Source organism: Ascaphus truei, chromosome 18, assembly GCF_040206685.1.
Source record: "Ascaphus truei isolate aAscTru1 chromosome 18, aAscTru1.hap1, whole genome shotgun sequence".
NCBI lineage: Eukaryota > Metazoa > Chordata > Amphibia > Anura > Ascaphidae > Ascaphus > Ascaphus truei.
In genome coordinates, this window is record NC_134500.1 from 39,166,149 (window position 1) to 39,192,986 (window position 26,838).

Genomic DNA, 26,838 nt, shown 5'->3' on the forward strand with positions numbered 1-26,838 from the left:
GAAGGTCATTTCACTTGCTGCAGGAACAAGACCCATTATGGTTCCCCTCTCACAGAGGTAAGGGGAAGGGTTCACAGTGTAGTGTAGGACCTGCATTATCTTGGTTATACCTTGACGTTGGTATGCAGGCTTATGACGCCTTTGGCCAAAGGGTTAACTAAATAACCAAGTATTTTATTATTATTGAAGTATTTTACTCTATATGTTTTGTCAATTGGATGCAGCGTTGGGCACCCCCTGTCTCTTGTTATATACAATTGCCACGCTCAATACCGCTCTGGTTGACATAAATGTATATTCACTTTGTGGTGGGTGTGGGAGTTTGAGCTTGCTGGGAATCTGTGTTAACCTATGTCTCTTTTGGAGGCTGTGGCACCTCCTCCCAGAGCTCACTCCTCCCCCTTCACCCTTTTAAGTTGGAAGGTCATTTCACTTGCTGCAGGAACAAGACCCATTATGGTTCCCCTCTCACAGAGGTAAGGGGAAGGGTTCACAGTGTAGTGTAGGACCTGCATTATCTTGGTTATACCTTGATGTTGATATGCAGGCTTATGACGCCTTTGGCCAAAGGGTTAACTAAATAACCAAGTATTTTATTATTATTGAAGTATTTTACTCTACTGTATATGTTTTGTCAATTGGATACAGCGTTGGGCACCCCCTGTCTCTTGTTATATACTTTATGAATATATGTAATTGGGACGCCATACAACCCGTGTATCTGCAAGCCAATCCGTCCTACTTCCTCCACGATGCCAATGCAGTGATGTCACAACCCGACGTACATTTCACGCGGCGGGTACACGCTTTCTCAAGGGAAGGAGGAGTTCAGTATTGCGTCTGCAGACATCATTTATGCCTCAATGGGGGGATGTGACTACAGTAGTCAATATCTCGCTATTTGTCACCTAAAAAGAGGCGTGCCTAGGTGTAGGTCATTTTATTATTTGTAATAGTGAATTTAATAAGTGGTTTTCATTTCAGAAGGGATGTAATGTATGTGACGGTAGGGGGTAGCCGGCCTTCATAATAAAAGTGAAGCCCGGCTAGCTGCCCCTGAAAACCGTGTGTCAAGAGCTGAGAGCGTCAGCTCGGGTTCAGTATTGTGATACCACGTGTTTCCTTATACCCATTTTCCCATTATACTGTCCCCTGCACGGTTATAGGTTACGGATGCCAGGTGTGGTTAGGGTCCCTGTTAGAAAATAGCTGCAGGACAGGGACTTTGGGAACCGAAGGGTTAAAGATGGATGTTGGGGGCAAATAGGGTTAAAAACTTTGTAAATGTTGCTGACCGGATATACCAATATTTTACCCGCAAACCGTGTATGATTTGTGGGTACAAGTCTGTACATAAACTGTAACCCTATGTGATATCGTTGCCCCGACAGCAAGTTCTACAATTGGCTTTTGGAGTCCAAGTTCCAGACTTCAAGTTTTAGAGCCCATGTTCCCAATGTTAATGTATAGCAAAAACCTGACCTGTTTGGGGCTTTTCCTGTTACCCTTTTCCAGGAAACATTAAACTTCGGGATGTAAGTTTTACGTGGGATATTTGGGTAAAGATATGTTTATCTTGGTTTCAAGAGTTCAGGGGACAAAGTTACCAGTAGTTACACAATTACACAGTAATTCTCCCCGACGTGCAGGCTTGATTTGCAGGTACGTGGGGTGAATTAAACTGGGGCTACCCAGTGTCCCCCAGAATCCTGGTTTTCAAACCCAATGGTCCCAGTCCCATTTCCCACAAAGGTATAAGGTTCCCCAAAAGGTATACAGTACTTTAAAACATGGTTTTAATAATGTTTATACGAAGTGTACAGTATGTAAACTCTATGCAGTCAACCCAGTCATCTACATAGGCTCCGGGATGTCTACATAGAGTCCGTAGTTCAAAGGAGTAAGGCTGTACAGATGTAAGAAGGCCGTTTAGTGAGCGGGCAAGGGCGAAGCATTAGGTCCGGAGAACAAAGGGCGCCCCGCTGTGGCACCTTTGTGTCTGCCAGACCTACTGGAGACTGCCCGGCGGGTGGCAACGGGTTGGCTGGGGGAAGATGCTGCTTGTAGGCGCATTTCCAATTGGCCGATTCATATTTCCCACCCGGTTTTCAAGCTGGCTTGGCACGCCTCTTCCTCTGACGTCAGCCAATAGACAAGCCCCTGTTTCTATTGGCTAGTGGGAGAGAATTCCCATGCTCTGATTAGCTGCTCCTTCTACTTCCATGTTGAAGATAGAACAGCGGAGGGTATGTAAGGAGATGGCCGAGGCAGAGAACCAGACCATCCTGTGACTTGAGTCGGTGAAGCAAGGGCGGGCTTTTCAGAGTTGCTCTGTTGCAAATAGCAGAGCAGCCGGCTTCATTTCGGAAGCTTGGTCAGCCTGCCCTGCAGAGACAGTCAGACGCGAAGTCCACATTCTGAGAATAGAACGTAACGGTCACGGCTAAGGTTTTTAGCCGGAAAGAGGACCAGGAAGCCCAGGACGATTTCCTTGGCAGAGTAAGCCTACCGAAGCAAGCGTCCTGCACCTATTTGAAGCTAGTTTTCACCCCCAGTAAGTGTGTATTCTGTCTGTATTTTGTATTTCACTATGTGTAAGCGGGTTTACCCGAATAAACCTCATTTTATTCCACTATCTTGTTTTGCCTATTGAATGAACCAGGTTAAAAGGTGTTAAAATTCCTGGTCTCCTGTGACAATATATGTTTAATTTTTTTTATAGATTGATATATATATAAATATAGAAAGAAGAGGAAAGATGGCGCCAACCTAAACCCACTGTATATAAAAAACAATAAATGATGAGAAAAACCTATACTATACAAAAATGGAAAAAAATAAAAAATATGCAATACATAAAATAAAAATGGTAATATTGAAAGATAAAGGTCCAGAAAAAATATAAAAAATACAAATCCTAAAAAATGCTCCAAACGCTATCCAAAAGAGTCTCTGCAGCCCGAATGAAGGGAACACCACTTCCTTGAAGATATCTACAAAAACAGAAAAAAAAACAGGCGCACTCATAGCGTAAAAAGGTATAACAATAAATTTATGGAGTCAAGGATTTAAGAATACAAACATAGCAGAATAAAAAGCAATTTTGAGTATAACTCAACCAGCCAGACGCAGGAACCAGGTAAAGGATGTCTTCAGTATAGTGTCCGGTGTAGATGAACTGCAGCAACCTCTGTAAAAGCCTCCGGATCCCGGGGAACATGAGGGACGCCGCCTTCCTCTAAATTCAGCGTCACAGCAGTGAGTTCTCAGCTCCATGTACCGCAAGAACTCAGTGACGTCAGAGGATACAACCGGAGATAGTCCACATGAATACAACAAATGATCGGCTGAGATCAGTACATTGCAACCGGAAATAATAAAGTACTGTGTACCAAATAGTGAGTGATATATGATAAAACTGGACAATATCACATCCACATAACACTCTCGGGAGGCTTTTACAGAGGTTGCTGCAGTTCATCTACACCGGACACTATACTGAAGACATCCGTTACCTGGTTCTTGAGTCTGGCTGGTTGAGTTATACTCAAAATTGCTTTTTATTCTGCTATGTTTGTGAGTGCGTATTCTTAAATCCTTGACTCCATAAATTTATTGTTATACCTTTTTACGCTATGAGTGCGCCTGTTTTTTTCCTGTTTTTGTAGATATCTTCAAGGAAGTGGTGTTCCCTTCATTCGGGCTGCAGAGACTCTTTTGGATAGCGTTTGGAGCATTTTTAGGATTTGTATTTTTTATATTTTTTCTGGACCTTTATCTTTCATATTACCATTTTTATTTTATGTATTGCATATTTTTTATTTTTTTCCATTTTTGTATATTATAGGTTTTTCTCATCATTTATTGTTTTTTATATACAGTGGGTTTAGGTTGGCACCATCTTTCCTCTTCTTTCTATATTTATATATATATAAATCTATAATAAAAATTAAACATATATTGTCACAGGAGACCAGGAATTTTAACACCTTTTAACCGGGTTCATTCAATAGGCAAAACAAGATAGTGGAATAAAATGAGGTTTATTCGGGTAAACCCGCTTACACATAGTGAAATACAAAATACAGACAGAATACACACTTACTGGGGGTGAAAACTAGCCTCAAATAGGTGCAGGACGCTTGCTTCGGTAGGCTTACTCTGCCAAGGAAATCCTCCCGGGCTTCCTGGTCCTCTTTCCGGCTAAAAACCTTAGCCGTGACCGTTACGTTCTATTCTCAGAACGTGGACTTCGCGTCTGACTGTCTCTGCAGGGCAGGCTGTCCAAGCTTCCGAAATTAAGCCGGCTGCTCTGCTATTTGCAACAGAGCAACTCTGAAAAGCCCGCCCTTGCTTCACCGACTCAAGTCACAGGATGGTCTGGTTCTCTGCCTCGGCCATCTCCTTACATACCCTCCGCTGTTCTATCTTCAACATGGAAGTAGAAGGAGCAGCTAATCAGAGCATGGGAATTCTCTCCCACTAGCCAATAGAAACAGGGGCTTGTCTATTGGCTGACGTCAGAGGAGGAGGCGTGCCAAGCCAGCTTGAAAACCGGGTGGGAAATATGAATCGGCCAATTAGAAATGCGCCTACAAGCTGCATCTTCCCTCAGCCAACCCGTTGCCACCGCCGGGCAGTCTCCAGTAGGTCTGGCAGACACAAAGGTGCCCCAGCGGGGCGCCCTTTGTTCTCCGGACCTAATGCTTCGCCCTTGCCCGCTCACTAAACGGCCTTCTTACATCTGGACAGCCTTACTCCTTTGAACTACGGACTCTATGTAGACATCCCGGAGCCTATGTAGATGACTGGGTTGACTGCATAGAGTTTACATACTGTACACTTCGTATAAACATTATTAAAACCATGTATTAAAGTACTGTATACCTTTTGGGGAACCTTATACCTTTGTGGGAAATGGGACTGGGACCATTGGGTTTGAAAACCAGGATTCTGGGGGACACTGGGTAGCCCCAGTTTTATTCACCCCACGTACCTGCAAATCAAGCCTGCACGTCGGGGAGAATTACTGTGTAATTGTGTAACTACTGGTAACTTTGTCCCCTGAACTCTTGAAACCAAGATAAACACATCTTTACCCAAATATCCCACGTAAAACTTACATCCCGAAGTTTAATGTTTCCTGGAAAAGGGTAACAGGAAAAGCCCCAAACAGGTCAGGTTTTTGCTATACATTAACATTGGGAACATGGGCTCTAAAACTTGAAGTCTGGAACTTGGAATCCAAAAGCCAATTGTAGAACTTGCTGTCGGGGCAACGATATCACATAGGGTTACAGTAGACTTCCATAACACCACGTCTTTATGTACAGACTTGTACCCACAAATCATACACGGTTTGCGGGTAAAATATCGGTATCTCCGGTCAGCAACATTTACAAAGTTTTTAACCCTATTTGCCCCCAACATCCACCTTTAACCCTTCGGTTCCCAAAGTCCCTGTCCTGCAGCTATTTCCTAACAGGGACCCTAACCACACCTGGCATCCGTAACCTATAACCGTGCAGGGGACAGTATAATGGGAAAATGGGTATAAGGAAACACGTGGTATTACAATACTGAACCCGAGCTGACGCTCTCAGCTCTTGACACACGGTTTTCAGGGGCAGCTAGCCGGGCTTCACTTTTATTATGAAGGCCGGCTACCCCCTACCGTCACATACATTACATTCCTTCTGAAATGAAAACCACTTATTAAATTCACTATTACAAATAATAAAATGACCTACACCTAGGCACGCCTCTTTTTAGGTGACAAATAGCGAGATATTGACTACTGTAGTCACATCCCCCCATTGAGGCATAAATGATGTCTGCAGACGCAATACTGAACTCCTCCTTCCCTTGAGAAAGCGTGTACCCGCCGCGTGAAATGTACGTCGGGTCGTGACATCACTGCATTGGCATCGTGGAGGAAGTAGGACGGATTGGCTTCCAGATACACGGGTTGTATGGCGTCCCAATTACATATATTCATAAAGTATATTGACTATAGCTACAATTAAGAATATATTGTGCTCAATATATGAGATATGTACAGCTACATGTTTAACTACCATATACAGCTAGCACTATGATTCGCTTGGGTCTATATGACGTGGCTAATTAATCACTGGCTTGTTTGATGCACATGCTCAGCACACACTGAGCTAAATGTTATGATATATGCTGCACAGTAAGGCATTTGGGTATACGCTAGATATTTAACCCTTGGAGTCTGTTTTAACTACCCTTGCTGTGCACTGATTGAGATATCATTCAGCCAAGTACTTATGGGGTCTATTGTGTGGTTATGGGCTCAGCTACTAGTGAGGTCCAGCAACACACATTTGAGGTGCAGGTTGCACATTAGGACTATTTGATATATGCTAATTCAACTATTGTAAGGAATCAGGGGCCACGTCCGCCACGACGTGACCCCCCACCCTGCCTTCCGCCGGGTCCGTTGCCACTGCCGCATCTTCCCTTGGCAGTATCTCCGCCGTGGTGCCGCTCACCCGCCTCCGGCACACACGCAGGCAGCCGCCATCTTGCCGGGACACACGCAACTTACTCTTACAGAGCGCACGTCTCCACCAATAATTTATACACTGCACTCTGCCTTTAGCCATGCCCCCCGGAACCCGCACTCACGCCCCCAGCACAGCTGTTCCCGAAAACCAAATACAATGCCGTCCAACCACAGAGTGATCCACAGCACACCCCTGCTCTGCCCCCTGCCTCTATTGGACCACCTACCTTTATTACCCCAGTCCTTCCTTTGGCTTATTGCTTTGCATAGTCTCCTCTCGAGCAGTTGTGGTTTCTGTGCCATGCTTTTGTTTTGTACTCCGTTCAGGTTTTGACCCAGGCTTGGTTGATTACTCTCTCTGGCTCTCGACCCCAGCTTCCACCTCTCTACGTTTACCTCCAAGAACCCCGGACTCGGCTTTAGTACCACGACCACCCGGATCTCTCCTATCCTCGACCCTCTGCTACAGAACCCACTACGGCACTTCTACTACCCCGGATCCAGCAAGTACCTATTTTACTATACCTATACTTCCTGGCCGACTATGCTATCACCACACTCCGGACATGCTCTCTCCACTGCGGGTAAGTGTCTCTATACGTCCCACCTCAGTGTAGAGGACAGGTCTGGTCTGTGGGCAGCACAAGCGTAACAACTATCCACCACATCCAAATCAGCTGTGGGTTGTAGCTAAAGTATATGTAGAGTACTAGCTTTATTATATTATTTATTTATTTATTTATAAAATATTTCACCAGGAAGTAATACATTGAGAGTTACCTCTCGTTTTCAAGTATGTCCTGGGCACAGAGTTAAGACAAATAATACATGGTTACAAGTACAGTTACATTAATGAACAAGGTATACATTATATACAAGACATTGCGTGCACAGTTAAAGAAAATATATATTATGAGCGTATGAAACAGTTACAGACCAGATTAAAGTGTGAGACAGCCTTAGATTTGAAAGAACTTAAGCTGGTGGTGGATATGAGAGTCTCTGGTAGGTTGTTCCAGTTTTGGGGTGCACGGAAGGAGAAGGAGGAACGTCCGGATACTTTGTTGAGCCTTGGGACCATGAATAGTCTTTTGGAGTCTGCTCTCAGGTGATAGGTGCTGTATGTGGTAGGGGTGAGGAGCTTGTTCAGGTAGCTGGGTAGCTTGCCCAGAAAGTATTTGAGCGTGAGACAGGAAAGGTGAACTTTGCGCCTAGACTCTAGTGATGACCAATCTAGTTCTTTGAGCATGTCGCAGTGATGTGTGTTATAGTTGCATCCATCGAATCATCTGGTAGTATGTATGTATGTCTTTATTTGTATAGCGCCATAAAATGTACATAGCGCTTCACAGTAGTAATACATGTCATATAAATAACAAATATAAATAACAGATCATGGGAATAAGTGCTTCAGACATACTGTAAAAGTAACATTAAGGAAGGAGTCCCTGCTCCGAGGAGCTTACAATCTAATTGGTAGGTAGGGAGAACGTACAGAGACAGTAGGAGGGAATACTAGTAAGTGCGTCTGCAGGGGGCCAAGCTTTGTGTCATGTGTCCATGATTATCCAGTGGAAAAGAAGTTATATCAGTGGCGCTCAACACTGTAATGATCAAAGCAATTCTAATAGATATTATAAAATATATATTATAAAATATACAACCAGAGCCACGGAAATCGCCCGTCCGATTGGATGCTCCACGTGGTAAGGGTAAACATGTAAATATACAAAGAAATCAAATCATAGCATAATACTGTAAAACATACACATACATAAACAAACAACACTTAACAAACGCTTAGAACAACAGGTAACTACTCACAATGGCATTTAATATGGCATATCATTAATATCATAAAATACACTTATTACACATAAAATAGTACATAAAAACATATATTAGGTTCAGGCAAGATTCTCCAACTCGGGTGGGGGTACCTGCTTACCGAAAACAGGATGTAATCAGGCAATGGATAATTCAAAGAGTATCCCCTCTTATGGATAGCTGCTGCTGCTGCTGCTGCTGCTGCTGCTGCTGCTGCTGCTGTTGTTAACACCTGGGCTCAGACGAGGAGTCTATTATGGGCAGGGACAGGTTTTTCCAGCTAGCTGCGTCTGCCTCAGTCCTCTCCCAGCACTGCAGAAGCTCCAGGACCACACACAGAGATACTTCCTGGTCTGCCCATTGCCTGATTACATCCTGTTTTCGGTAAGCAGGTACCCCCACCCGAGTTGGAGAATCTTGCCTGAACCTAATATATGTTTTTATGTACTATTTTATGTGTAATAAGTGTATTTTATGATATTAATGATATGCCATATTAAATGCCATTGTGAGTAGTTACCTGTTGTTCTCAGTGTTTGTTAAGTGTTGTTTGTTTATGTATGTGTATGTTTTACAGTATTATGCTATGATTTGATTTCTTTGTATATTTACATGTTTACCCTTACCACGTGGAGCATCCAATCGGACGGGCGATTTCCGTGGCTCTGGTTGTATATTTTATAATATATATTTTATAATATCTATTAGAATTGCTTTGATCATTACAGTGTTGAGCGCCACTGATATAACTTCTTTTCCACTTCTATAGCCTGACTAGGGGTCAGGGTTATATCACTGGCTGCCAGCTCACTGTGGGATATAGCGCTACCTATTTGTTTTTTCTCATGATTATCCAGTGCTACTCATATGCTTCTTTAAGCAGATGTGTCTTAAGGCAGGTCTTAAAGGTGGATAGCGAGGGGGCTAGTCGGGTATTGAGGGGAAGGGCATTCCAGAGGTGTGGGGCAGAAAGTGAGAAAGGTTTAAGGCGGGCGGTAGTAAGACCTTATCTCTATTGAGCCATCATAAGATCCAGACGATTTTGGATTAACTATGTTCCAAATACCATTGTGGTTGAGAAACTAGAATTTGTGTATGATAGGGACTACCCACCTACTTTTTATGGGAAACATTTATTTTAAAGCACTGTACATAATTATCACTATTTCGTCATTGTCATTATAATAAAAAAAATATTATTTTTGGCCAATAGCTTTGGCTTTTATTAGTAATTGCTGACCTACAATGTGGGGAGCATTAACCTATAGTCACCTTAGCTTACCTTCTGCAATACGTACATAAGTTGGTATTTGGTCGTACTGTACGTGTATTTACAAAATTAGACAGAGTGCAAAAAACAGGGATCTCAGGCTGATTTCATTAACAACCTTTTTTGGTTCAAATAATAAAATGAATAATGAATATTCATAATAAAATGTTTGTATTATAAAACCGTTAAAAAGATATAAAAAAAAGCCTCAATTGGAAAAAAAACAGGGGGGGGGGGGCACTGGTAAAGAAATCTGATATACAAATCTCAAACCAAAGTGCTGGTGTCCAGGCATTCGTTGAGACCGCCAGGAGCTAAGTTACTAAGTTGATAAATCCAGTAAGGTTCATTCCTACAAAGAGACTTAAATCTACTAGTATCACCACCTAATAGTGTTGCAGGTGTCAATTCAAGCCCCATAATTGAATTCGGGTCTTTATTGTGTTGAGCAGGGAAGTGCCTGGACACAGTGTGTGTATTGACACCCCTGATAATGTTTTGCCTATGCTCTAAGATAGTATATATGACCGAGGACAAGAAGGGGCAGAAGGGGCAGATGCAAAAGGGTCCTCGACCAAGAGAAAAAAAGCCAATTAGAAGATTTAAGTGAATAAATCAATATATCCAATGTGGAACTTAACCATGAGGAACTTTCTCTTATTAATAAAGGACTTAAATTTGCCCCCTCATCTAACTTTAACCTTTTCGATACAGTTGTGCACTTACATAAATTTATTAGAAAGTTAACCCTTAATAAATTTTTTAAGAAAGATCAGACATGAATGAATAGGTGGGGTCGGCAGGATGTGCAGCATAGGAGAGAGTGTCATCAAGTTGGCGTTTAGCTTCCCTGTGATAGTCGCTCCTATATTGCACCACCACCGCCCCACCCTTGTCCGCATTTTTAATAATTAGTTGTTAATTACACTTTACATCTTTTAATGCTTTAGCCTCACCCCTTGTCAGATTATTAACCAAAGGTTTAGTCAAATTTGACAAGAATGTGTACCCTGAAGCCAGGATAGACAAATCTCGTTCTACCATTTTCTCAAAGGTTATTATTGCATTACCCTTAACAAAGGTGGGGTGAAAGCTTGATTTGTTTTTAAAACCTGAAGCTTTCCTTCCCAGAAAGTTTTGGCAATCATATTGGGAATTTTGATCCAAAAGTAGTTCATTCAAATCCTGCAAATGGCAGTACTCTTTAAAGGAGAGAGCATTTCCAGTAGGATTAATTACATCATCAACATTAGGAACAGAAAGGCTGTCAATATCACCGACATTTGGTACAGAGTGGACATCATGTGAAATGCATACATTATCAGATCTTTTCTTAAAAAATATATTTAAAGAGTTCCCTTAGAAAAAGGAAACATTTTGGGTGTCTTAGATGCTAATGAGACTGAGTTCTTGTATAATCCATTCCCTACCACGGCTGTGTTTCACCATCTCCCGAAGATCCATAACACATTGGTCTCCCCTCCTGGGAGACCAACTGTCTCTAGTATTGGATCTTTGGGAGATGGTTTCTCACGGTACATGGATCACTATCTACAACCCCTGGCGTTAGAACTTTCATCCAATATTTTGGACAGTGTTGATTTGATTAATCAATTAGAAGGTTTCTCTTGGAAGCCAAATTATATCTGGTTGTCTATGGATGTCAAATCTTGATAAGATATGGGAACCCTGGTCCCTAGACTAAAACAACCACAATACTGAAAGGAAACACTCCTTCCATAAACTTAGGAACCCCAAGTAGACAGACCTCGAACCCCCCCCTCCCCCCCCATCCCCCCCCTCTTTGTCTTCCCTTCTTCCTTCTCTCTCTACCATTTCTCAAGATCTACCTATTTCATAGGTACATAAGCACGACTCACATGATTGGATTACAAAATCGATATGGTACTCGCATTGTTCTAGAAATGCTGTATTTTAATTTATGTTAAAAATCCACAAATGCTTCGTTGAACAACAGTCTTGTGATATGTAAGTCAATGTTTAAAGAGATGTTACTGTATTGTGAAAACAATAAAAAAGATTGAAACAAAAAAAAATGAGCAGTGTTTTCACCAGGACACCCGAGTCTTTCAATGAAGCAGTCCAGGGCTCAGCTACTCAAGAGGTTAATGCATTTGCCTCTGAGCACGTGAATGAAGTACAGTAAGTCCACCTGGCTGCAGTTCCGCATTGATTTTGAACTGTACAGACTTTGTGATTCACCTTGCAAACAAGTGACAGGGTAGAACTCAGACGGACCAGCAGATTTGGTGTATTTGAGGGACGCGGTGCGCAAGCATTTTCCAGCACTGCAGGTACAGACGCCTTATCGGATACCAGCCGGTCGTGAGGAGGAACGCACAGCTATAGGCTGCTGGAGTAGCTAAGCCCTGGACTGCTTCATTGAAAGGTGTGGGTGTCCTAGTAAAAACAACACTGCTCATTTGAATCATCTACTCGGTAAGTGTGTGTCATGTCTTTTGATGCATGTTAGCATTCAAAAGTTTACACTTTTGCTGAAACACATTATTGCCCCTATGGTGTTTACACCTCAACTTTCTATTAAACGGGGAATGAATGGAAGGGAAGTAAACAAAACAATGCCCCTTTACAAAGCATTAGTAAGACCACACCTTGAATATGGAGTATTTTTGGGCACCACTCCTTAGAAAAGATATTATGGAACTAGAGAAAGTGCAGAGAATAGCCACCAAATTAACAAAGGGGATGGACAATCTAATTTATGAGGAGAGGCTAGCTAAGTTAGATTTATTTATATAAAAAAACGCATCTAAGAGGGGATATGATAACTATATACAAATATATTCAATACGCTATACAATTGTAAGGAATCCACACCTCGGTTTACTGCTTACCTTGCTTTACAGACCTGTGCAGTCCTGGAACACTCCCCATGATATAGTCTGCAGCTGTGCAAGCTATTACTGCAGCCCCAGCATGGGTTCAGTCATTAGAGCAATGCTATCACACACCCCTTTTGTTATAGGTTCGCTGACCTTTAAATACAGCTCTCCCACAATGCTTCTCTGCCGAGCATAATCCTTCTTGAATGTTACCAAGTGTTCTGCCACAAGCCCCTGGCTTGTTCTCTCTTGTTACTAACTGTTTTTGTCCTAGTTCATGTTCCTGGTTCCTGTGCAGAAGCGGTGGATCTCCAGCGTAACTTCAGCTTCCTTTTCCTGAGGCCTGCTGCCCTTCCCATAGCAGAGGCCTGTCTCTGGTTCCTGGGGCCTGCTGCTCTCTCTCCATTGCAGAGGCCGTGTCCTGGTTCCTGTGCTGAAGCGGTGGATCTCCAGCGTAACTTCAGCTCCCTGTTTTCTGAGGCCTGCTGCCCTTCCCATAGCAGAGGCCTGTCTCTGAGTCCTGAGTTCTGCAGCTCTCTCTCCCAGCACAGGCTCGTTCTGGACTCCTGCGCTGAAGCATTGGTTTACCAGTGCTGCCTGGCGGTGTGCCCACTCCGGTCAGCCTTCTCCTTGCTGAGACCGGCGCCATGGGCCGTGGATGCCACTCGCGCAAACCCCGTTCCCGACCTGCAGCAATTTCGCTGAAGCAGGAAGATCTGCTTGATCTCCTGTTGCCGACTCCCTGCTTGGACTACGTTTACCATGATGTCTCCAATCCTGACCCTGGCTCGTCCACTGACTACGCTGCTCTCTCCAGTCCCGACCCTGCTATGTACGACTACGAACTGCGCAATCCGGATCAGCCTGCGCGGTCTAAGGTCGTGTATATAACCCCACCTCAGCCACGCGGTCCGACCCTAGTTTGTGGCGAGCACAACTGTGACAACAATACAAGGAACGTTCAAATGGACAATTCATCTTACGGGGAATACAAATGACATGGGGTCAGACCTTAAGGCTCGTGGAACGGAGATTTCACCAGCAACAAAGGAAATGTTTTTTTTTTTTTTTTTTTACTGTAAGTGGCAGTTAAAATGTGGAGTGCATTACCTGTGATTGCAGAAACAATCGATATGTTCAAAAAGATATTGAACATTATTTTAGAAAGGAAAGGTATACAGGGATATTCCAAATAAGTTAATATGGGAAAGATGTTGATCCAGAAAGAAATCTGATTTCCATTATTTAGGGTCAGGAAGGAATTTATTTTTCACCTTATGAGATTTCATTGGATGATATTTCACTGGAGGTTTTTTTTTTTGCCTTCCTCTTGATTAATATACTGTAAATACAAATATAGGATAAATTACCTTTAGTCTAAATTTAGCATAGGTTGTACTTGATGGACATACCGTAATTTCCGGACTATTGAGCGCACCTGAATATAAGCCGCACCCACTGAATTTAAAAAAAAATATTATTTTGAACATAAATAAGCCACACACGTCTATAAGCCGCAGGTGCCTACTCCCCCTGCACCTCACATCAACACCCCCTGCGCCTCACATCAAGCCCCCCAGCACCTCACATTAACCCCTGAGCACCTCACATCAAGCCCCCAGCACCTCACATTAACCACCCAGCACCTCACATTAACCAGTAAATACCTCTGCTGTCCAAGCAGTAAATACCTCTGCCGTCCAAGCAGTAAATACCTCTGCCGTCCAAGCAGGAGTGCACGCACGCTCTAGCAAGCAGCAGGCAGGAAGTGCCTCAATGCTAGAGCGCGTTGCTACTCTGCGAGGGGGAGAGCGGGCTCGCGGGGGATGGTGACAACGGGCTCGCGGGGGATGGTGACAGCGAGCTTGCGGGGGGACGCGGGAGAGTGGACTAGGGAGGGAGGGGGAGAGCAGAAAGCCACCGCGGGCCGCACAGTGAGTACAGGCGGGCCGCATGCGGCCCGCGGGCCACGTGTTGTGCAGGCCTGGTCTAATGAAAGCTTCATGCCGCCAAAAAACTGAGCATGTCACAGAATGTGTTTTTTTGAAAAAAAAAAATTGAAAGCGGAAAAAATCCATATATTAGCCGCGTCATTGTTTAAGCCGCGAGGTTCAAAGTGTGGGGAAAAAGTTGCGGCTTATAGTCCGGAATTTACGGTATATCTTTTTTACAACTTCATCTTCTATGTAACTGTGTGTGTTATGTGTACAGACAATCAGTAGAGGGATAAAAGCAACAAAACAAACAAAACATTGCACATGAGGTCATATTGTTTGCTACCTCGGTCTTTTCATAACCAAAAGATTACCTAGTTTTAGTAAAATAATAATATTGGGAAATAACAGTAAATTTTACTATTAAAAGAAAGGTAAAATAGAAACTTTCCAAAGTTTAATTAAAATGCCCCCTGACCGCTATGTGTGAACTTTGGTACATCCTTTTACCTTCAAATACCTTTCAATTAGATTGTAAGCTCATATTGAACATTATATTTAACCCTTCAATAAATATGATAATAGTTTTGAATCAGTATTTCACCAGTTTCACAGAGACTTTATATCCACAGGACTCTTAGAAAGTGCAAAAAGAGATGTATATGCATACCTGTTTCAACCAGACATTAGTGGTCATTAGCTGATTTTTTTCATCCTATATATAAAATACAAAAAAAATTTTTTTAAGAGATTATCTATATGCTGTAAGAGTACTATACAATTTTAAAGTTGAATTTATGGAAACTACAAAAATCTCAATTTTACTGTCAGTTCAAAACAACTTATAAATAAATATTCTTTAAACTCGTAAGCCACTGGCGCTATCAATATTGGGTTCTGTTGTAGCTAAGTCCCCCTATCTAGCTTATCTGGAACTGCTAATTGTTTAATTGGGGATTCCCTAGGATTCTCTAGTTATACATTTACAAATATAGACATTATTTAAAAAGCATCTTATGTAACAATTTTTTGCTTAAGAATCGGAACTTTTATATTTTCATCAAATAAATTATTTTGCTGAAGAGCAACTGATAACATTTCTATGATGCATCTATTTTATGTTCCAATTATATTTATATTTAAACTGCTTATAAGTATTGTTATTTTTCCGCTGAATATCATCTTACAAAGTTTAAAGAGGGTTTCTATAACTTATGTTTTACTAGCTGCAAAAGTTGAAGTGGAGTCAACATAATCAGAAAAGGTGAAGGGAAACACAAAATGGATGTGCCCCCTAAAAGAATTCACTTAAATGCACACCAAAATAGTGTAAAATTTAACTTTTAATAAATTTACTTAAAACATATATTACCAAAGTAATGTGTAATGTGAATTAAAAATATATTGAATCAACATTATCAGGCAACCGTGTCGTCTATTTTAAATATATACTATCCCATTGAACCACTTGATAATGGTGGGATAAGAGGACACAGGTTGCTAGAAGTCAGGGTGTTAACCCCTCTGGAGCAACGATGAGACCCAAAAATACAGGTATATAAATGTACACAAGTGAGTGGCCAGTGTGTTAAATGTCCAGCTACCTTGCTTGAACAACCAGCACTGCGCACTATAATAGAGACTTTAGTGTGTTAAAGTAAGAGTGCTGGAGTAATAAAGCTGGCAAGTGCAGTGATAATGATGATACATACACTGCAGCATAGACCTGCCAGAAACAGCAGTGCTGTGCAAGGAAAGCAGGCACACTCACTATAAATAAAGAGTAAATAATTAACTAATGGGATCAACAAAGTTAGAGCCAGGAGACTGCTGACACTACATTAAAACAGCTCCAAGTAGGAGACTGACAACATTGCGCGTCCAACGCGCGTTTCCCTCCAGCAAAGGAGCTTCCTCAGGGACAAATTTTACTGGGGCAGTGAGGTCTGAACCTTTTTATACCCTGGCAGTACCCTAATTGCAAAATCAATTGTTAACAGCTGTTGCACATGCGCAGTGTGTTTACACTTAAACTCACTCCATAATGTACTTATATACTGATTAGACACACTATCAGTCAATTGCTTAGTGTCATACCTTCAGAAAACAATTTTCCCCGTGGTTTTAGGGCTTTAGGAGCAGTTTTTATAACTAAAAATTGTATTCTCCGGTTGGGGTGGCTACTGCGCATGCGCGAGGACTTAGAGATGATTACAAACGGTCTTGATCCGTTGCGCATGCGCGACATCTTAGAAAATATTGCTGTATCGTTCCATACGCATAGTTAGTACCGCGCATGCGTGGGGACTTAGAGTTTATACAGTTCGGGTCTATGCTCATTGCGCATGCATTGACACTTAGAAATTTTTCGTGATCTCTATTAGTTAGTCACACGCATGCGCGAGGACTTAGACATTATACCGTTAGGGTCTATACTCATTGCGCATGCGTTGACACATAGAAATTTTACGTGAACACTGTTAGTTAGTCCCGCACATGCGCGGGGACTTAGAAATTATACTGTTAGGGTCTATACTCATTGCGCATGCGTTGACACTTAGATATTTTGCGCGATTTCTGGTAGTTAGTCCCACGCATGCGCGGGGACTTAGAAAAAATTCCTAATATCTAACAGGGCATGGTATACATGCGTAGAGACACAGTTTGAGTCTTTTTGAACCATATAATAAAGTGCTTATATAGGGTACTGAATAAAAATGGATGTTATGGGTATATGTTATGGTTATAAGGGACTTATATTGCACATATATTAATAAGTGATTGTGCCAGTAAGGATGTTAACAACCCCCCATAATTATATTATGTTACACAATGAGTCAAGTTGTAATGCAATGGTTGATAATTAAATTGATCAATTCAAAGATATAGAATGTATATATGCTCGTACTATTTATTATCTTAATTTTTAATGTATGGCACATATACACACATTACACAAATCTTAAACCCACATCTGGGTTTAAAACTTTGGTCTTATAGTCACTAGTCTAAATAATAATACTATAGAATATTTATTGTTTCAATACCAAGGCTGAGAACTGTGTTAGTGGACAACGGAAATGAATGAACCGGTTATCAGAGAGACCAGTTCTGTGTATATTCATAATGTTGATCAAATACAGAATACACGTGGCCAATTAGTTGGCCCCCTTATCCAATAAAGGGGGTGAAGGTGAACCCCTCATTAAGACCATTAGGGCTCCTTGTTTTTAGCTTATAAATCCATTCTGCTTCGATACGAAGCAAGGATTGATCAGTGTTGCCACCTCTCATGGGACATTTCAATTGATAAATGCCCATGAATTTAATAGCATTAATGTCGCCATCATGACATTGTGTGACGTGTCTAGCAACCGATGTCTCTGCAGAGTGTTTAATAGAATTAATGTGTTCAAGAACACGTCTGCACAGCTGTCTTGTTGTCTTGCCAACGTACCTCTTACCACAATTGCATGTGATAAGATAGATAACGTTGGTGGTACGACAGTTGATGAAGCTATCGACACTGAATTGTGAAGTATTGTCATGATTGGCGAATGCTTTGCCAACGTTGATGTGTCTGCATGCTTTGCAACCCTGGCAGCGATACATACCCTTCACGGGGCTCAACCAGGTAGTAGTTCTAGCCCGCTGAAAATGGCTGTTAACCAGAGAATCCCGTAGGTTCCTAGATCGCCTGCTTGTAATAATGGGTCTAGGGCCTATAACCTTAGCGAGGTCCTCATCTGCCTGAAGGAGATGCCAATGTCTTGCAAAGATCTTTTTAATAGCCCACCATCTTTTATTAAAGGTGCCAATGACTCTGATTGTATTGTCCTTCGCTTTCTCTTTATTACTGGACAAAGTGAGACCCTATCGCTGTGTAGTGCCCAATGATAAGCCTTATTCAATGTCTTGATGCTGTACCCACGGTTGAGGAACCTAGATCGAAGTTCTTTGGATTGGGCAGTAAATTCCTCAATCGTCGAGCAGTTACAGCGAAGACGGAGGTACTGCCCTATTGGGATACCTGCTATCAGGCTCCTGGGGTGTTGGCTCTGTGCCAGTAACAAACTGTTAGTTGCTGTGCTTTTTCTGAACACCTTAGTTTGGATATTACATTCGTGATCAACATAGATGTTCAGATCTAAAAATGTTATTGATGTAGTACTCATCACAGTAGTGAGCCTCAAATTAAGCGTGTTCGTATTTAGCACCTCAACAAATTCATGCAGTAGTTGACTGGATCCTTCCCACGGGAGCAGGATATCATCTATGTACCTGATCCACATGGAAATGTGGTCAGTGTACATAGAAAGTTCCTCATTAAAAATGTGGGTTTAAGATTTGTGTAATGTGTGTATATGTGCCATACATTAAAAATTAAGATAATAAATAGTACGAGCATATATACATTCTATATCTTTGAATTGATCAATTTAATTATCAACCATTGCATTACAACTTGACTCATTGTGTAACATAATATAATTATGGGGGGTTGTTAACATCCTTACTTGCACAATCACTTATTAATATATGTGCAATATAAGTCCCTTATAACCATAACATACAGTATACCCATAACATCCATTTTTATTCAGTACCCTATATAAGCACTTTATTATATGGTTCAAAAAGACTCAAACTGTGTCTCTACGCATGTATACCATGCCCTGTTAGATATTAGGAATTTTTTCTAAGTCCCCGCGCATGCGCGGGACTAACTAACAGTGTTCGCGTAAAATTTCTATGTGTCAACGCATGCGCAATGAGTATAGACCCTAACGGTATAATTTCTAAGTCCCTGCGCATGCGCGGGACTAACTAACAGAGATTGCGAAAATTTGTAAGTGTCAACGCATGCACAATGAGCATAGACCCGAACTGTATAAACTCTAAGTCCCCACGCATGCGCGGTACTAACTATGCGTATGGAACGATACAGCAATATTTTCTAAGATGTCGCGCATGCGCAACGGATCAAGACCGTTTGTAATCATCTCTAAGTCCTCGTGCATGCGCAGTAGCCACCCCAACCGGAGAATACGATTTTTAGTTATAAAAACTGCTCCTAAAGCCCTAAAACCACGGGGAAAATTTTTTCTGAAGGTATGACACTAAGCAATTGACTGATAGTGTGTCTATGACACTAAGCAATTGACTGATAGTGTGTCTAATCAGTATATAAGTACATTATGGAGTGAGTTTAGGTGTAAACACACTGCGCATGTGCAACAGCTGTTAACAATTGATTTTGCAATTAGGGTACTGCCAGGGTATAAAAAGGTTCAGACCTCACTGCCCCAGTAAAATTTGTCCCTGAGGAAGCTCCTTTGCTGGAGGGAAACGCGCGTTGGACGCGCAATGTTGTCCGTCTCCTACTTGGAGCTGTTTTAATGTAGTGTCAGCAGTCTCCTGGCTCTAACTTTGTTGATCCCATTAGTTAATTATTTACTCTTTATTTATAGTGAGTGTGCCTGCTTTCCTTGCACAGCACTGCTGTTTCTGGCAGGTCTATGCTGCAGTGTATGTATCATCATTATCACTGCACTTGCCAGCTTTATTACTCCAGCACTCTTACTTTAACACACTAAAGTCTCTATTATAGTGCGCAGTGCTGGTTGTTCAAGCAAGGTAGCTGGACATTTAACACACTGGCCACTCACTTGTGTACATTTATATACCTGTATTTTTGGGTCTCATCGTTGCTCCAGAGGGGTTAACACCCTGACTTCTAGCAACCTGTGTCCTCTTATCCCACCATTATCAAGTGGTTCAATGGGATAGTATATATTTAAAATAGACGACACGGTTGCCTGATAATGTTGATTCAATATATTTTTAATTCACATTACACATTACTTTGGTAATATATGTTTTAAGTAAATTTATTAAAAGTTAAATTTTACACTATTTTGGTGTGCATTTAAGTGAATTCTTTTAGGGGGCACATCCATTTTGTGTTTCCCTTCACCTTTTCTGATTCACTTTTCAGTTCACAGTTTGCACCCATTATTTGATTACCACATTGAAGTATTTGACCACTTTATTCAATTAGTATGGTTCTGTGATCACTCCCTATCCCTTTGTTGTTTCTTTAAGTGACTATACGGGGTACTCTAGTTAACCCCTTCTAGGGAGTGGATCCAATTCTCATACAAACCATGGCTGGTTATCTGACTAGTGGCATGGACATGTCTGGCTGGCAAGATGAGGCCAGGAACGTCTTTACCAAAATATCACAGGGTACCTCTGATACAGGTCACGATATTGTAAATTATTTCCGTAATATCTCCCAACTCCTACGTACTCAGTCTCAAGTCTGGTGGGAGATCACAAGTTTACAAAGCTATATTGACTCAAATATGATCCCCAGAGGACTGAGATTGAAACTGAGTCCTGCGTAACACATCCCTTCACAGGATTTCATTAAAAAGTGGGAAGATACTTTGTCCAGGTGCTCTAATGAACTTATGCATCTCCTAATTGATCATGAGAAGTTAAGACTAGATGTGACTAACAAAGATCTTGATGTACACCTTAAGGATCTCAGCAAATACAATCAATTACAAGAATTTGAGGAGATGGAGAAAAAACTGGAAACTAATATGATCAAGTTCAGACAAGAGTTGAAGGATAGAAAACACACTAAATATTTACGTGATACTAATGATTACGAGCAGGGCACAGTCTATAGATACCCGATTAGGTCTAGGCGAAGGGGCACCTACTCTGATTATTCCTCATCAGAGACAGAAGCCTCTGATAGTGAACAAAGGGGCTCTAAACAGAAGGGCTCCAACAAGGGTAGAGGTAGCAAGGCCACCAAAGACACTCAGGGGTTTTTTTTAGCTCAGGCCCTGCAAAGCGCAAAACCAGGAGAGGAAAAAAGACCGCTAAGAACAAAGAAAAATCCAAATGCACCCACCGAATGACCGACAACAACATAGACAATGATGCCCTGCAAATTTTCAATTTGTCCGCTTATTCATTCACTGCTAGTCAACTCAATCTGCTGAGGAATGGACTAAACTTTTCACCCACTTCGGATTTTAACTTATTCGAGTGGGTGAAGGACTTGAACCTCTGCAGCAGAAGGTTATTGTTGCATAAATTCCATTCTAAACGTATTGCCAATAACCCTAATGAACTTACGGATGGAATGAGTGTACAAGAAAGACAGGATGTTGCGGACCTCTGTCAGCTGTTTGACCAAAATATCTCATCAAATAGTGACATAACTGGCCCCTTTACTCACCTTAAGATCAAGAGTCATTTTACTCCACCCATTTCCATCTGTCCAGCCGTTGAACTCTTTGTTGGCTGCGTTACTAGGGACCTTGAAGCCGAACCTAAACACTATAAGTCTGACAACAACCTCACATTTGAGGAAAGAACCGGCCTAAGAGACCTGATGTCTAATAAAGCTTATACCATCAAACCATCTGATAAAGGTGGTAACATAGTTATTTTAGACACTGAAGCCTATGTTAGTGAAAATATGAGACTCCTCAATGACAAAGATTGTTATGAGACCCTGGAACGCAGTCCCACATCTGAATACAAATCAGAACTACTGAACATCTTGCAGGACGCCCTAGACACAGAAATGATAAGCCGTAATGAGTTTGACTTTATGTACCGCAGGTCGCCCACCGTGGCGACATTTTATACCTTACCTAAGGTACATAAACGCCTACAATCCCCTCCCGGACGCCCAATTGTCTCAGGCAATAACTGCTTGTCCGAAGGCAGTAGTATTTATTTGGATAAGGTTTTGAGGGACTTTGTCATCAGCCTCCCGTCGTATGTCCAGGATACGAAAGATACACTCAAGAGACTGAACGGTATCCATGTTACATCTCAGACCATTCTTGTAAGTTTAGATGTTGAATCATTATATACTTCCATCGTTCACAAGAATGGTCTCACTGCTGTACAATACTTCTTAGCGACTAGGGATTGTAGGTTCAATAGACATAACTCATTTGTGTTGGACCTACTTAACTTCGTTCTAACACATAATTATTTTGTCTTTGATGGGCAGTACTACCACCAGACCCAAGGTACAGCTATGGGCACAGCTTGTGCACCCACATATGCCAACTTGTACCTGGGCTGGTGGGAACGTACCCACGTTTTTAATGAGGAACTTTCTATGTACACTGACCACATTTCCATGTGGATCAGGTACATAGATGATATCCTGCTCCTGTGGGAAGGATCCAGTCAACTACTGCATGAATTTGTTGAGGTGCTAAATACGAACACGCTTAATTTGAGGCTCACTACTGTGATGAGTACTACATCAATAACATTTTTAAATCTGAACATCTATGTTGATCACGAATGTAATATCCAAACTAAGGTGTTCAGAAAAAGCACAGCAACTAACAGTTTGTTACTGGCACAGAGCCAACACCCCAGGAGCCTGATAGCAGGTATCCCAATAGGGCAGTACCTCCGTCTTCGCCGTAACTGCTCGACGATTGAGGAATTTACTGCCCAATCCAAAGAACTTCGATCTAGGTTCCTCAACCGTGGGTACAGCATCAAGACATTGAATAAGGCTTATCATTGGGCACTACACAGCGATAGGGTCTCACTTTGTCCAGTAATAAAGAGAAAGCGAAGGACAATACAATCAGAGTCATTGGCACCTTTAATAAAAGATGGTGGGCTATTAAAAAGATCTTTGCAAGACATTGGCATCTCCTTCAGGCAGATGAGGACCTCGCTAAGGTTATAGGCCCTAGACCCATTATTACAAGCAGGCGATCTAGGAACCTACGGGATTCTCTGGTTAACAGACATTTTCAGCGGGCTAGAACTACTACCTGGTTGAGCCCCGTGAAGGGTATGTATCGCTGCCAGGGTTGCAAAGCATGCAGACACATCAACGTTGGCAAAGCATTCGCCAATCATGACAATACTTCACAATTCAGTGTCGATAGCTTCATCAACTGTCGTACCATCAACGTTATATATCTTATCACATGCAATTGTGGTAAGAGGTACGTTGGCAAGACAACAAGACAGCTGTGCAGACGTGTTCTTGAACACATTAATTCTATTAAACACTCTGCAGAGACATCGGTTGCTAGACACGTCACACAATGTCATGATGGCGACATTAATGCTATTAAATTCATGGGCATTTATCAATTGAAATGTCCCATGAGAGGTGGCAACACTGATCAATCCTTGCTTCGTATCGAAGCAGAATGGATTTATAAGCTAAAAACAAGGAGCCCTAATGGTCTTAATGAGGGGTTCACCTTCACCCCCTTTATTGGATAAGGGGGCCAACTAATTGGCCACGTGTATTCTGTATTTGATCAACATTATGAATATACACAGAACTGGTCTCTCTGATAACCGGTTCATTAATTTCCGTTGTCCACTAACACAGTTCTCAGCCTTGGTATTGAAACAATAAATATTCTATAGTATTATTATTTAGACTAGTGACTATAAGACCAAAGTTTTAAACCCAGATGTGGGTTTAAGATTTGTGTAATGTGTGTATATGTGCCATACATTAAAAATTAAGATAATAAATAGTACGAGCATATATACATTCTATATCTTTGAATTGATCAATTTAATTATCAACCATTGCATTACAACTTGACTCATTGTGTAACATAATATAATTATGGGGGGTTGTTAACATCCTTACTGGCACAATCACTTATTAATATATGTGCAATATAAGTCCCTTATAACCATAACATATACCCATAACATCCATTTTTATTCAGTACCCTATATAAGCACTTTATTATATGGTTCAAAAAGACTCAAACTGTGTCTCTACGCATGTATACCATGCCCTGTTAGATATTAGGATTTTTTTCTAAGTCCCCGCGCATGCGTGGGACTAACTACCAGAAATCGCGCAAAATATCTAAGTGTCAACGCATGCGCAATGAGTATAGACCCTAACAGTATAATTTCTAAGTCCCCGCGCATGCGCGGGACTAACTAACAGTGTTCGCGTAAAATTTCTAAGTGTCAACGCATGCGCAATGAGCATAGACCCTAACGGTATATTTTCTAAGTCCCCGCGCATGCGTGTGACTAACTAATAGAGATCGCGCAAAATTTCTAAGTGTCAACGCATGCGCAATGAGTATAGACCCTAACGGTATAATTTCTAAGTCCCTGCGCATGCGCGGGACTAACTAACAGAGATTGCGAACATTTCTAAGTGTCAACGCATGCGCAATGAGTATAGAACCTAACAGTATAATTTCTAAGTCCCCGCGCATGCGCGGGACTAACTAACAGAGATTGCGAAAATTTGTAAGTGTCAACGCATGCGCAATGAGCATAGACCCGAACTGTATAAACTCTAAGTCCCCACGCATGCGCGGTACTAACTATGCGTATGGAACGATACAGCAATATTTTCTAAGATGTCGCGCATGCGCAAAGGATCAAGACCGTTTGTAATCATCTCTAAATCCTCGCGCATGCGCTGTAGCCACCCCAACCGGAGAATACGATTTTTAGTTCTAAAAACTGCTCCTAAAGCCCTAAAACCACGGGGAAAATTGTTTTCTGAAGGTATGACACTAAGCAATTGACTGATAGTGTGTCTAATCAGTATATAAGTACATTATGGAGTGAGTTTAGGTGTAAACACACTGCGCATGTGCAACAGCTGTTAACAATTGATTTTGCAATTAGGGTACTGCCAGGGTATAAAAAGGTTCAGACCTCACTGCCCCAGTAAAATTTGTCCCTGAGGAAGCTCCTTTGCTGGAGGGAAACGCGCGTTGGACGCGCAATGTTGTCCGTCTCCTACTTGGAGCTGTTTTAATGTAGTGTCAGCAGTCTCCTGGCTCTAACTTTGTTGATCCCATTAGTTAATTATTTACTCTTTATTTATAGTGAGTGTGCCTGCTTTCCTTGCACAGCACTGCTGTTTCTGGCAGGTCTATGCTGCAGTGTATGTATCATCATTATCACTGCACTTGCCAGCTTTATTACTCCAGCACTCTTACTTTAACACACTAAAGTCTCTATTATAGTGCGCAGTGCTGGTTGTTCAAGCAAGGTAGCTGGACATTTAACACACTGGCCACTCACTTGTGTACATTTATATACCTGTATTTTTGGGTCTCATCGTTGCTCCAGAGGGGTTAACACCCTGACTTCTAGCAACCTGTGTCCTCTTATCCCACCATTATCAAGTGGTTCAATGGGATAGTATATATTTAAAATAGACGACACGGTTGCATGATAATGTTGATTCAATATATTTTTAATTCACATTACACATTACTTTGGTAATATATGTTTTAAGTAAATTTATTAAAAGTTAAATTTTACACTATTTTGGTGTGCATTTAAGTGAATTCTTTTAGGGGGCACATCCATTTTGTGTTTCCCTTCACCTTTTCTGATTCACTTTTCAGTTCACAGTTTGCACCCATTATTTGATTACCACATTGAAGTATTTGACCACTTTATTCAATTAGTATGGTTCTGTGATCACTCCCTATCCCTTTGTTGTTTCTTTAAGTGACTATACGGGGTACTCTAGTTAACCCCTTCTAGGGAGTGGATCCAATTCTCATACAAACCATGGCTGGTTATCTGACTAGTGGCATGGACATGTCTGGCTGGCAAGATGAGGCCAGGAACGTCTTTACCAAAATATCACAGGGTACCTCTGATACAGGTCACGATATTGTAAATTATTTCCGTAATATCTCCCAACTCCTACGTACTCAGTCTCAAGTCTGGTGGGAGATCACAAGTTTACAAAGCTATATTGACTCAAATATGATCCCCAGAGGACTGAGATTGAAACTGAGTCCTGCGTATCACATCACTTCACAGGATTTCATTAAAAAGTGGGAAGATACTTTGTCCAGGTGCTCTAATGAACTTATGCATCTCCTAATTGATCATGAGAAGTTAAGACTAGATGTGACTAACAAAGATCTTGATGTACACCTTAAGGATCTCAGCAAATACAATCAATTACAAGAATTTGAGGAGATGGAGAAAAAACTGGAAACTAATATGATCAAGTTCAGACAAGAGTTGAAGGATAGAAAACACACTAAATATTTACGTGATACTAATGATTACGAGCAGGGCACAGTCTATAGATACCCGATTAGGTCTAGGGGAAGGGGCACCTACTCTGATTATTCCTCATCAGAGACAGAAGCCTCTGATAGTGAACAAAGGGGCTCTAAACAGAAGGGCTCCAACAAGGGTAGAGGTAGCAAGGCCACCAAAGACACTCAGGGGTTTTTTTTAGCTCAGGCCCTGCAAAGCGCAAAACCAGGAGAGGAAAAAAGACCGCTAAGAACAAAGAAAAATCCAAATGCACCCACCGAATGACCGACAACAACATAGACAATGATGCCCTGCAAATTTTCAATT

The 26,838-nt window shown here is 41.6% G+C and overlaps 1 protein-coding gene across 1 annotated transcript in view; it reads right to left on the reverse strand.

Moving 5' to 3' along the window:
* Positions 1–26,838, reverse strand: part of CHRNA5 (cholinergic receptor nicotinic alpha 5 subunit) — a 257,773-nt gene that overhangs the window by 224,388 nt on the left and 6,547 nt on the right. The window contains exon 2 of the mRNA XM_075576139.1: positions 15,098–15,142. Coding sequence (XP_075432254.1) covers positions 15,098–15,124 — 27 coding nt within the window. The 5' untranslated portion in view covers positions 15,125–15,142. The remainder of the gene's footprint in view (positions 1–15,097; positions 15,143–26,838) is intronic.